The sequence below is a fragment of the Ranitomeya variabilis genome, chromosome 2 (assembly GCF_051348905.1).
Source record: "Ranitomeya variabilis isolate aRanVar5 chromosome 2, aRanVar5.hap1, whole genome shotgun sequence".
NCBI classification, from domain to species: domain Eukaryota; kingdom Metazoa; phylum Chordata; class Amphibia; order Anura; family Dendrobatidae; genus Ranitomeya; species Ranitomeya variabilis.
The window spans coordinates 448331811-448346263 of NC_135233.1; the positions used below are offsets into that span (position 1 = coordinate 448331811).

The window sequence follows — 14453 nt, forward strand, 5'->3', positions numbered from 1 at the left end:
GAAAATGCAGTCCAATCTTCAGGCACCATGTTATAGAATCAGCTTAAAGGGCCACTGTCACCCCCCCCCCCAGCCGTTATAAGCTAAAAGAGCCACCTTGTGCAGCAGTAATGCTGCAGTCTAACAAGGTGGCTCTTTTAGTTTTTGATTCATTTATTACCTCAAAAAAGCGTTTTAAAAATTGGCCACACATACCAGATATTATACCTGGAGGCGGTCCGAAGCGTCCTGTATGAATCCCCCAACTGCCGTCACTCTTCTCTTCAGGGCCGATGGTCCCCGCCCCCTGAGCGCTGTTATCTTCTGAAATCCGGCGCCTGCGCTGTGCGTGCCTGCCTGGGGCCTGCGCAGTGTTCATTGTCAGTGCGGCCACACTGTTGCTGAAGCCCCCGCCCCGCACTGTTATTCATTATGCACAGTGCGGGGCTGGGGTTCCTGGGCATGCGCACTGCGCTGTTTAGACGCTCCCCAGCTCCGACGCTCCCCAGCTCCCCCGCCTTCCCAGGAACCCCAGCCCCGCACTGTGCATAATGAATAACAGTGCGGGGCGGGGGCTTCAGCAACAGTGTGGCCGCACTGACAATGAACACTGCGCAGGCCCCAGGCAGGCACGCACAGCGCAGGCGCCGGATTTCAGAAGATAACAGCGCTCAGGGGGCGGGTACCATCGGCCCTGAAGAGATGAGTGACGGCAGTTGGGGGATTCATACAGGACGCTTCGGACCGCCTCCAGGTATAATATCTGGTATGTGTGGCCAATTTTTAAAATGCTTTTTTGAGGTAATAAATGAATCAAAAACTAAAAGAGCCACCTTGTTAGACTGCAGCATTACTGCTGCACAAGGTGGCTCTTTTAGTTTATAACGGCTGGGGGGGGGGGACATTGGCCCTTTAATGGAAAATCCAGCTTCACAGAGTAACATTTTTCTTTATTAGTGAATCAAGTCCGTGAGATTAAAAGCATGACAAGATAAGATGCGCACAGTCCAGGACTCTCTGCACAGAGACTGATGGCCCAGTCATGGAATGTGCAAATATAGTCATCTTGACATGTTTTTAATAGTGATGAGCGAATATACTCGTTACTTGAGATTTCTCGAGATTTTTTAGTGCTCGGAGATTTAGTTTTTCTTCCTGCAGCTGAATGATTTACATCTGTTAGCCATCATAAGTCCATGTGGGGGTTGCCTGGTTGCTAGGGAATCCCCACATGTACTTGTGCTGGCTAACAGATGTAAATCATTCTGCTGCGGCAAGAAAAACTAAAACTCCGAGCACTAAAAAATACTCGGAGGACCCCCAAGCGTGCTCGAGAAATCTCGAGTAATGAGTATATTCGCTCATCACTAGTTTTTAACCTTACCATCTTGCAGACATGATTCACTAATAAAGAATTTTACTCCATGAAGCTGGATCTTCCTTTAAGATGCTTCTATGGTGTCCAGGTAAAGACATCTGTCTGTGCTCTGGGACTGTGAAGCGGTTTTTTCCTCAATTTCTTACCATTTTATATAGTTTAGGGGGAGCGGATTAGATATATATATATATATATATATATAGCTTTATGAAAAGAAAAAATTAATTTCTGCTTGTTCTGGGATTTTTTTTTTGTCCGGTGGGCAGTCCTATCAGTGACTGACAAGTGTCTTTGTATAAGTGTGCATACAGACATAACAGTCAGTCACTGATAAAACCCCCAACTGGACCAAAAATCCCAGAGCGAGCCGATGTTTAAATGATTAAAATCCAGGCTATACAGAATCTTTTTTCATAAAACTATATCAATCTGATCCACTGTTGCTCTATAACATACTGCCTGAAGATTGAACTGTGTTTTTATGGTGACAGGTTCCCTTTATCCTAAATACCTATTGCTATTTAGAAGGTTTTTTTTTTTAAGAATTTGTTTTGCATAGGGAGGTAATCATAATAGTCAATTAAAATAGCTGCAGTCTTGATACACTGACAGAAACCTGTCCTAGACCTGCTCACACTGCTGTCCACCCGGTGTATCTGATCTAGTACTGGAGACACCAGGGTGCAGAGGTAAGAAGAGGCTGCTCACACTGCTGTCCACCCTGTGTATCTGATCTAGTACTGGAGACACCAGGGGTGCTGAGGTAAGAAGAGGCTGCTCACACTGCTGTCCACCCTGTGTATCTGATCTAGTACTGGAGACACCAGGGTGCCAAGGTAAGAAGAGGCTGCTCACACTGCTGTCCACCCTGTGTATCTGATCTAGTACTGGAGACACCAGGGTGCAGAGGTAAGAAGAGGCTGCTCACACTGCTGTCCACCCTGTGTATCTGATCTAGTACTGGAGACACCAGGGGTGCTGAGGTAAGAAGAGGCTGCTCACACTGCTGTCCACCCTGTGTATCTGATCTAGTACTGGAGACACCAGGGTGCAGAGGTAAGAAGAGGCTGCTCACACTGCTGTCCACCCTGTGTATCTGATCTAGTACTGGAGACACCAGGGTGCAGAGGTAAGAAGAGGCTGCTCACACTGCTGTCCACCCTGTGTATCTGATCTAGTACTGGAGACACCAGGGTGCCAAGGTAAGAAGAGGCTGCTCACACTGCTGTCCACCCTGTGTATCTGATCTAGTACTGGAGACACCAGGGTGCAGAGGTAAGAAGAGGCTGCTCACACTGCTGTCCACCCTGTGTATCTGATCTAGTACTGGAGACACCAGGGTGCCAAGGTAAGAAGAGGCTGCTCACACTGCTGTCCACCCTGTGTATCTGATCTAGTACTGGAGACACCAGGGTGCAGAGGTAAGAAGAGGCTGCTCACACTGCTGTCCAGTCTTTCTGAATTCTGACGGCTGTTGGGATCTAACCATCTTGACAGTTCATGATATAGGTCATTTCCAGCTCACAGCAGCAGTTTCCTACTGTTCATGCTCACAGGCACCCGTCTTAATATTTAAGGACAAGTTACTGTCAATATAACAAGACAGAAGTCATTTTAATGAAAGGAAATCTGTCACCTACAAGAACACTATTTGCCAGTAGATATAGTGGTAATCTGCAGGTAAATAGCATCTAAATTATGTTAGGCTGCCGTTTTACTAGACCAGCAGCTATAGTGAGAAAATGAATTCCTATTCTCCCTGTAGCTGCTCGCTTCCGCTTCCAGTCAATGGGGTGGTGCAGGGAGGGATTATAACAATCCTTCACTATACAGCAAGTGCACCGACTGTCAACCCTGCACACATATGTTGCAGAGCTGGTTGTCAGTCAGTCAGCCAGTGTGCTGAGGAGTGATTATAGTGCGCTCACTGTGTACTCAACAGTGAATGTAACCGCTCCAATACTGGAAGTTACAGTAAGAATATAACTATTTTCTCCTGAACTAGTAAAGCAACGGTAATATTATTTAAATGCCATTTACCTGAAGATTATCACTATAGCTGCAGGTAAGTAGCATTGTTGTACGATACAGGTTCCCTTCAAAAGGTATTTAACATTTTATCCATTTCTGGAAAATCCTTTTACTTTTTGGCACCTCGATGTAGTCTGGACTGCATTTATGGGCTAATCAAAGATTAACCTATTACTGTATCCATCTTGAGTCATACAAACCGTGCAGGAGTCAACCAGCTAACAAAGGATCTGAAATAGCGGACAATGCTTAGTATCAAAACGTGTCATGACTCAAAATATTGAAAATGCCACTGCACCATCTCTTTTCTATATTTTGAGTGTAATCACTCGGGGAGAAGTTGGAGCCCTGGACAGTTCATTGCACAACCTAAGGCCTCATTCACACGTCAGTATTTTGCATCTGTGTTTGTATGTCAATACCAGAAGTGGAACTTGCAGAGAAACTAGAACTGAAAGATTGACACCTGTTCTGTGTTTTGGAGACCCTCCTCGCTTTGGATAAATACTAATCTAATCAAAAATAATGATGTGTGAATGAGGACTAACTTGGTGCTGTAAGACTTTTTGCGAAGAAGGAAAATAAAAGGAAAAAAGGGTTGTAAACTGCAAATCAGCCAGGTTTTAACAGGCGAATCAGTGGCCAAAGAATAGCAAGGCAGACTTAACTTGAGAGAGGAAGACTCAAGGACACATTTATTATCATTTGTAATTTCAGGGATTATGCTCATTAAGTATCGTTACCAGACAATCACTTGGATAAGATTTTTAGAAAATAAATAAAAATGTCTCCCTTTGTCAATTTTGCTTTAACTGTGCCAGAGTAACTTTAAGAAGAAACCCATGAAAAGGCAAGTAGTATTCATTGATTGAAAGGCATCAGCTTAAAGATATAAATGATAATGGATATAAATAGACTGTAAAAATCCTAACACCCTTTGGGTGTCTCACTAATAATGTAAGGCATTCTGTAAAGCATGGCCAAGTGTTTCGAGCTGGTAAATGCAACCAACGTAAAAAAAAAAAAAAAAAAAGGTATTTTCTTCACTTATGTCATGGCTAGGGCCCTCCTGCCCATGGCATCTGTCCCGAAAGGTAATGACCAGTAAAATATACCTTACGACTTAGTCTTAAACCATCCAACCGAAAGGCATTATGGTGATCTGTGAGTCATTTTTGGTCTTTTACAAATTTTAATTTTATAACATTTATTTTTTTGTTTTTTTACAGCACTTTTACAAGCTGGAACATCCAAAATCAAAAGGCACAGTCAGTCTAGTTTGCAAAAGCTTTTGGTCAGAAAGCAGCTACAGATATATATCTAGAAACCCCCTTTTTATAATTTTAAGGGTTGAGGGGTGGTTTTAGTTTTGTATTGTAATCATTGCTTGATCCATATGGCGGATTAGTATAACTTGAGTTCTGAAAGAAAATAAAAGCTACACCTTTCAATTATAAAAATAAGGCGGTGTGATAAAAGTAACTGCCAGTGCTAGATTTGTCAAAGTGTAACTGTTCCAAGGGTGTAATACAACTCCCAACGTGTCCCTACAGGAACAGGGATTCCGTAGAAAAGTTGTTAAAGGCCAGATTAATGGCTACATATTATATACAGAGGATAAAATGGAGAAGCAGCTAAAGCAAAAAGTATTTACTTGTGTAAACCATTTATCATTCATATATATGACAAAGATGTTAATTTGTAAAAAAAAAAGGTACATTACAATCAGTAATATGAAGTATTATAGAAAAGTGCATTAAATTTGGACTGAGGCACAGCTTGTATGTAGTACTATGTATACAAGGGAGTTTATGGTAAAGTTTGTATAGCAGATTGCCTTATCAGCCCATCACTTTCATACTTGCCACATTTCTTCGGCTTACCCATGTGTTCCTGTATGCAGAGGCTGATAATTGACAGATGGCTCCATAACGATATATGAGCGTTTAGCAGATAAATGACAAACACAAGTTCTATAACACTATTGTGGGGTGGTTTATAGATTTTGTTTTCCTACGCTCTAAGGCACTGCATTTGTAAATGCTTTGGCAGCTTTGAATAACATTCTATATAATACAAGGTTACAGTTGATAGATGAACTTCTTCCAGCTTATAAAAGTGCTCACAGTAACAGGACATTTTAGGAATTTTAAGAGAATTTAAGGCTGTCCCAGAACTGGCTACAGGCTGTTATATGCCATTTTAAAAATACTTTATCACAAAACAGTTGCCCTTTTCCCTTATAGAACTGCGTACAAAGTAAGAAAAACAAAAATGCAGGACACACTATACACCCGAGTTTGTTGCTTTTTCTGGATATATATATATATATATTTTTTGATGCTTCAACCAGTATGTCTGAATAATCATTGAAAAAGGTCATCAATATATATAACATAGAAAACAGTCAGCTTTTTAAAAAGTAGTGTTTGCCTCAAAATACAAGTGCTTGAAACAATCAAGAACAACCCCCCCCCCCCAAAAAAAAAAAAAAAAAACATTGTTTTTTTTTTTTTTTTTAATAAAAAGGATTACACAGTTATCTCAGAATCAGGCAGTTAGTGTTCAACTTTATAAACCAATGGATTCAGATCTGAAGTGAAATTATTTTACTGCGAAAGTAGAAATTATAGTTATTTTACAAGTGCATCGCTGGAAGTCTGCAGGGCCGCTATGATTATGAAGAACATATACTTGTATCAAGTGATAAGATTACGGACTATCCATAGGATACTTGTTGATTGCTTGGAGGCGGACATCGGAAATCCTACTAGACCCAGAGAAAAAGGCCTACACCGGTCTCAATGGAGCAGCAGTCGAACTTGCACATCTCTAATCTACATTTTCTTTATAGAACTGCTGGAGATAGGTGAGCAGGGGCGCTCTACTATCTCAAGTCGTTACATAGACAATGACTGGAGGTGCACATGCTTGACTTGTGCTCCATTTAGACAGGTCTCTGCAGAGCCCCATGCTCTGGATCATCGGAGGTCCCTGTGGGCTGCAAGTTATCATCTGACCAATTGGGAAACTTAATACTAGTTTGTCGAGGTGCAGCTAGTATGGATGTACTGCTGCTCTGCATATTGGCATTTCCAGCTCAATGGCAGCAATGCATGTTAAATAATTTTACAGAATTATTTTTTACATGCAACTAGAAGCTTGTAACAAGTCTAACACCGGCAGGGAGTACGAGCCATTACAGCTCCATTTTCTAAACTGGGAAAATTATACATAAGGCTGTTTGGTGCAGAAATGGTTAAAAGAGTTTTATCACAGGTCATGTTTCTTAATTTTTATAGATCTTAGCAAAGGCCACATCTTCGTTTATCTGACGCCTCCCCATACACATTAATGTTGGCTGAATGAGCAGATATAGAAGGATTTGGCTGAGACTATACGGTGTGCATGGGAGCCCTGGGAAATTTATCAAAAGTAAGGGAGAAGGGGGGGGGGGGCGATATTGATCCAGCATTTAATAGATTGCTGATCATATTGTCGCCCAGAGATGAGCCTTCACTAGACAGGTTTGGCGACTGCTCTCTCATAGAGAACACAGGAGCACTCCTGTGTATGGGAGACACAGCAAAAATGGCTGCCAACCAAACGTTCGGCCAACAGCCATCTGAAGTGTATATTCAGATATGGGAATACATGTATGTTTTCCATGCAGATTTTTCCACCAGATTTCACCCCAAAATTCGCCTATAAGCTAAGGCCACCAGCATCAGGGGCTTATCTACAGCATTCTGGAATGCTGTAGATAAGCCCCCGATGTTACCTGAAAGAGAAGAAAAACAAGTTAGATTATACTCACCCAGGGGCGGTCCGGTCCGATGGGCGTCGCGGTCCGGGTCCAGCGCCTCCCATCTTCTTCCGATCATGTCCTCTTCTTTTCTTCCTGCCGTGGCTCCTGCGCAGGCGTACTTTGTCTTCCCTGTTGAGGGCAGAGGAAAGTACTGCAGTGCGCAGGTGCCAGGAAAGGTCAGAGGGGCCCGGCCCCTGCACAAAGCAGTACTTTACGCTGCCCTCAACAGGGCAAATCAGTATGCCTGCGCAGGAACAGCGACAGGAAGCAAAGAGGATGTCATCGTATGAAGATGGGAGGCACCGGACCCAGATCACGACGCCCATCGGACTGGACCGCCCCTGGGATAGTATAATATAACTTGTTTTTCTTTATCTTTCAGGATACATCGTGGGCTTATCTACAGCATTACAGAATGCTTTAGATAAGCCCCTGATGCCGGTGGCCTTAGCTTATAGGCGAATTTTGGGGCAAGATTCCCTTTAAACTGTAAAATCTGCAACATCAAAAAACCCCACATCATTTTCCTCCTTCTCATGCATGTAGTGTTACTACCAATTTATAGGTTTAACAATGTCAAATATTTCTCTATCTTCAGCAGATATAATTTCACTCCATTCTGCAATCATGAGGTTCGAATAAAAAAAAATATATCCAAGACAAAAAACAACTTTTTTTTTGCAAGTCAACATAAAAAAAGAAGAAAAAAAAAAAAAAAGATTATTGCAAAATAAGCCATCTGTTTTACTAAACTAAATCTTTGTATTAGTACAGTACATTTTTTTCTTTTAAATACACTAGATATTTTCATTACAAGGGCTGGTTTATAGATTTTTGTACCGATTTTTTTTTTCGTATTTAAAATAGTGTTCTGGACTAAAAAGATTAGCTATAACCATGAAATAAAAAAGGAAAAAAAAAAAAAACTAAAAACCTCCCGCCTCATTTCAGGCACATCTGAATAATAGATCATTTGGTTTTGAACAGAAAAATAAAACAAAAAAATTGTCTTTAAATAATTTAGGTTCTTACATTCGTCCTTCCGCATTTCCCTCAGGTAGTAGGAAAGGTTAACATTTTATAACGTCTGTTTACATTCATACATTTTAATGTAAATCCTTAAAAGGCTCTTTTTCCAATGATTCTTTTTTCTTACAATTCCTTTATAGTTAAAGATTACCACATACTCAAAAGTCTACTTTAAGTAGTTGTGGCACCATTAAACCATGTCACTGCTGGATAACCATGCTGTGCGTTTGCTCTGCAAGTCAACAGCCAGTTTTCCCCGCATCGGACTTTGACTTTATTTTTTTTTCCCACAGTTATTTTTTTCTGTTTTTTTTTTTCTTTAAGAAATCTTTACAAACTGTAATGTTTCACAGATACAATTAATTTATAAACATATTAGAAATGACGTCACTGAAATAAACAGAGCCGAGAAACGCTGGGTGGCTGTAGGCGCTGCCACTAGTGTTGAGGTTTAGTCAGTGTCCGTTATGAAGTTTTTTTAGTGTGTGTCTAGACATCGTGGAAAGAGTGGATGGCAGAGTCTACATTCATTCTTTTACCAGCCTGTAGATATGATGCTGTGCTCCATGTTCGCTGTTTGACACTTCAAATACACATGCCATACATAGTAGAGTCTCCTGCGTATCCCTGTTTGTTACGACCTTGAAAAGAATAAAATAAATCATTATTGCAAAATAATATAAGAATCCATTACCCTACTGGACACTTTTAGGGGTCAGTTTACACTTGTGATGTTGGTTTTGTTCCATGCTGCCCCAAAATACAGGCAGCATAAATCGTAGACCATCTGCAGGATTGGAATGAACATGTACTGAACAGAGCAAATCATATCAACCAGCCTTGGAAAGTAGAATAAACCCCTATATGGAAAGGGTGACATATCTGCTTAGTGGATGAATGGCAGAACGTTCGGAATAACACTAGAAACCAATAGAGAACACCAAACATATGGTCAAAAACAAATTTGGAACAAAAGATAGAAGGATAAAATACCTTTATTGAACAAGAAATGGTATATGGTGGCACTGCACAGGACAAGGTGTCCACACTTACATAAAGAAACCGTACAATAGAATAAAATGTGATAAAAAAACAAAAAGGACCACAAAGGAAAACTAGATCAGATATATTTATATAGTAATAAATAAAAATGTATCTACAGGAGTACAAAAATATAATATAACCAGATCAAGACAATATATCTAGAGATGTACGTTGCCTGAAAATAAGGTGGGGAAGGGGAGGGAGTGCCCCACAATATGAAGGACGTAAAGATCCCAAAACTGAAGGGGTGGTATGTATAGAAGTGGTGGTATGTATAGAAGTGGCGGGATGTATAGAAGTGGCGGGATGTATAGAGGTGGCGGGATGTATAGAGGTGGCGGGATGTATAGAAGTGGCGGGCATAAAGATGCCTAGTAGTAATTAGGTGCCCAAAGTTGGGAAACCAAGATCAATGGCTCTGAATGCATATTGAAGATAATGCTGGCTAATATATATATATATATATATATATATATATATATATATATATATATATATATATATATATATATATATATATATATATATATATATATATATATATATATATATAGCTCATATGTGTATGTATATATATATATATATGTATATATATATATATATATATATATATATATATATATATACATATATATATATACATACACACACACACACACACACACACACACGTGTACAGATAGAAAATGACCTGTCGTGTGTAATTACAAAAAGGAAGCATTAACATCACCACGAAGGTAAATAAATATAAACCCCTGTCACATGGCAGTAAACAATGTAGTTGTAAAGTGAACATGAAAACATCATGCAGACACATGGTGCCAGGGAAGTGTCTATGTAGTTGTAGGAGTGTACAAAAATTAATCGATAGGACAAATCCTGTACCTGAACGACTCACACAGGACAAATGGTGCCAAAGAGGTATCAAGATAGTTATGCAGGTGCTCCTAGCTCTCACTGACAGACATGATGTCAGCAGGGTATAACGTAGCTGTGGAAGATATATGTGGCAGAATGTTGTGTATACAGTAAATATTAATGCAGGATAAACAAGCTAAAGGATTACCTTGGTGGTCCACAGTCCAAGGGCAGCGCAGACCAATACACACACGCGTTTCAGAGTGAATCCTTCATCAGGGGTGGACGAAGGACTCGCTCCAAAAGGCACGTTGTGATGTGCGCCGCAATTGGACTGCGGACCACCAAGGTAATAATCTTGCCTGATCTACTTTTCCTTGTGTGGTCCTTCTGGCTTATCACATTTTATTCTATTGTACTGTTTGTCGTTATGCAAGTGTGGGCACCTTGTGTGCAGTGCCACCATATACCATTTCTTATTCAATAAAGGTATTGTATCCTTCTATCTTTTGTTCTAATTCCTTTTTGTTCGGTGTTCTCTTTTGGTTTCTAGCTGCACAATTGTAGCGAATCACACATGTCTCAAAGTCAGCATATATTGTGCTAGACACTTCAGGCAAAGTGTTATACATACACTGTTACTAGCAGCTGGAACTATTAGGCCATGTGCACACGTTCAGGATTTTTAGCATTTTTTTCGTGTTTTTTCGCTATAAAAATGTGATAAAAACGCGAAAAAAACGCTAACATATGCCTCCTATTATTTACAGTGTATTCCGCATTTTTTGTGCAAATGTTGCGATTTTTTCCGCGAAAAAATCGCATCGCGGAAAAAAAAGCAACATGTTCATTAAAAATGCGGAATTGCGAGGATTCCGCACACCTAGGAGTCCGCACACCTAGGAGTCCATTGATCTGCTTACTTCCTGCACGGGACTGTGCACACCATGCGGGAAGTAAGCAGATTATGTGCGGTTGGTACCCAGGGTGGAGGAGAGGAGACTCTCCTCCACGCACTGGGCACCATATAATTGTAAAAAAAAAAAAAAAGAATTAAAATAAAAAATAGTCCTATACTCACCCTCGATGTCTTCCCGCCTCACCGCTGCATGCTGCCGCTTCGGTTCCTATAGCTGCTTTGCGGTGAAGGACCTGCCGATGACGTCACTGTCTTGTGATTGGTCGTGAGCGGTCATGTGACCGCTCACATGACCGCGACGTCATGGAAGGTCCTGCGCGCACACACCAGCTATAGGAAGAGGAACGGACGCCGCTGATGAGATGTCTGGGTGAGTATAACCATTTTTTTAATTTTTTTTATTATTTTTAAACATTCTATCTTTTACTATAGATGCTGCATAAGCTGCATCTATAGTAAAAAGTTGGTCACACTTGTCAAACAGTATGTTTGACAAGTGTGACCAACCTGTCAGTCAGTTTTCCAAGTGATGCTACAGATCGCTTGGAAAACTTTAGCATTCTGCAAGCTAATTACGCTTGCAGAATGCTAAAAAAACCGCGAAAAAAGCGGAAAAAAAACGCAAAAAAAAAAAAAATGCGGATTTCTTGCAGAAAATTTCCGGTTTTCTTCAGGAAATTTCTGCAAGAAATCCGGACGTGTGCACATACCCACATTTTTAATGAACATGTTGCTTTTTTTTTCCGCGATGCGATTTTTTCGCAGAAAAAATCGCAACATTTGCACAAAAAATGCGGAATACACTGTAAATAATAGGAGGCATATGTTAGCGTTTTTTTCGCGTTTTTATCACGTTTTTATAGCGAAAAAACGCGAAAAAAACGCTAAAAATCCTGAACGTGTTCAGAAGAGACTGGAGATAAATTAAAATACCAGTAAATTTCCACAGGTGATAGTAGCCAGCCAGTAAAAATACAGGGCAAAATGCAAAGTCATTAAAGATCTGCCAGTGATAAGATACCAGCTAGAACAGCATTAATAAAATCAGCAAAGTCAAAGCATTGAAAATGGGTACATCACCTCAATAGTTGAGGAAAGCCAGAGGAAAGCTTCTGCCCTGTATTTTTACTGGCTACCATCACCTGCAGTAAGCAAGCCTTTATGACCTGTACGGTAGTACTAACTCTTCAATTTCATCACTTTGCACTTTATGTATAAGTGGTGTCCTATATTTAGGACCATATACCCAGAAACTACTGACTTATATCGACTTTACTACATACGGTACTGGGTTCATTATATTTAAGGCTCCCACTTTTGAGTATATCCAGGCGTCTGGAGCAGCTCAGCAAAAAGTGCAGCTTCCCCTCTGGAGGTTGCCATTCCCACCCTGTTTTTTGTGTTTTTTATTGCTACTGACTATCTTTTTGTATGTTTACATTAATAAAATTTACTGGTATTTTATTTCAGCTAGAGTCTCTCCCGATTGCTTGCAGTAATTGTGTATGTATAAAACAATTGTAGATCGGTATATCATTCTCTGAAAAGCATCGGCGATTCAGAGAAAATTAAATCTAAAGGGTAGTCTGGTTCTGGCTATGGTCCCCGTCCGGCCCTTCACAGCGCTGCTGCAGCCGATTAACAGGTCTCTCCCCGAATGAGAATGGACACCTGTCAATCACCGGTAGCGGCGCTGGGAAGAGCCGGACTAGCCTGGTCTTTGGTCGGATATTCAATGTTTTTTTTTTTCTCTGAATGACCAGAGTGTTTTAGAGATTAATAGACCTTGGAACTTGTCAGGCAATTCATGCTGCCCAAAAAGGGGCCACCATCAATCAACTGAAAGATTCCCTTTAACTACAAGTCCGTGTGAGTACCGTGAGGCTCAACCCCTAACAGTGAAAGCTATGACTACTGACCAGAGTTTTATTTAAAGGAATGTTTTCTTTTGATGAAGTTTTCTCAGTTAATTTGACAATCCCATGTATCATAGGACATGCTGCATTGCATAAAAAAAATAACACCTCATTGCCTTGAAAAGTAGTTTACTCATGCTGCTGCAATGTACTGCCATCACAGCCAGAAATCAGACAGGAGCCACAATTTACCAACTTTTTTTTTTTTTCCTTTTAAAAGCGGTTGTCCACTACTTTTCCATTGATGGCCTATCCTTAGGATAGGTCATCAATGTCTGATCGGCTGGGGTCCGACACCTGGCACCCCACCATCCAAAAATACTCACTTGCAGAGAAGGCTGTCTACTTGTAGTGGCTGCTGCGGGGTACTGTACATCCGCCTCCCATACAAATCAGTATGTAGTACCCTGCCTCAGCCACTACAAGTAGACGGCCAGCTCCGGAAGTACTTCCAGCTGGCAGCCGCCACCATCACCGATAATTCTATTAGTTATAATAGCTGATCGGCGGGGATGCCGGGTGTCGGACCTCGGCCAATCAGACATTGATGACCTAGCCTAAAGGATAGGCCATCAATATAGATGGACAACCTCCGAGTCTTTTTTGACCTTGTATTTTTGTTTTCATTGGTGAATTTGTCAAAAAGGCAAAATGAAAAATCTAGTGATGAACAAACATGCTCTGATGTTTCCCAAGTATCTTGGGTGTGCTCAAATAATATGTTTGAGACGTTGCGGCTACATGTTTTGCGGCTGTTAGACGCAACACATGCAGGGGTTTCACATTAGACAGCAGCAACACATGCGGGGATTGCCTAATTGCCGCAGGGACTTGAACATATTATTCGAGCACGCCCAAGATACTCAGATAACACCAGAGCAGGCTCAGAAAACACTTTATCCGAGCGTGTTCGCTCATCACTAGAAAAATCGCATGGTCATTTCAATAAGTTTTAAAAGGTCTTATATTAGTCTTTACTGCACAAAAAATGCACACATTTGTACTACACTAAAGGTGCTGGAGTAAACTTTTCAATATTTATAGAAGTAGCAAATGATGAGTAAGTGAAAACATCAGGATAATGAAAAACTATGCCCATGTTATTGATCTACGTTAAAGATTACCAAGGACTAAAAATAACTAGGGTAAAAACTATGCACAAGCCATAGTGAATATGGTGTAAAAAGCGACAAAATGCAAACTAATTAAAAAAAAAAAAAAAAAATGCAGATAAAATAGTTGTTTTTTATTTTGGGCGCAAAAACTTTTCACTTTGTCTATACATTTACAGTACAGTGAGCAGAAATATTACAAAACTGCAATAGTAATCCTCATCACGCCTCTGTACTGCTCTCCAATAAGCCAGAATGCCCCAGTGCTGCATCCTCCTCTTCTATTGCTTTGGCCGGCTTCATGACACAGATTGCACTCACTACTTCACAGGCTATTTAGTGTCTCCTAGTGGCCAACACTGGTGAATGCTCACAACGT

The 14453-nt window shown here is 40.6% G+C and overlaps 1 protein-coding gene across 5 annotated transcripts in view; it reads right to left on the reverse strand.

Moving 5' to 3' along the window:
• Window positions 1-8498: 8498 nt before the first annotated feature.
• The window catches only part of TEAD1 (TEA domain transcription factor 1), a 345319-nt gene continuing 339364 nt past the window's right edge, over window positions 8499-14453 (reverse strand). For all 5 annotated transcript variants that reach the window (XM_077287236.1, XM_077287235.1, XM_077287239.1 and 2 more), the window contains one exon: window positions 8499-8866. In XM_077287236.1, coding sequence (XP_077143351.1) covers window positions 8753-8866 — 114 coding nt within the window. In that variant the 3' untranslated portion in view covers window positions 8499-8752. The remainder of the gene's footprint in view (window positions 8867-14453) is intronic.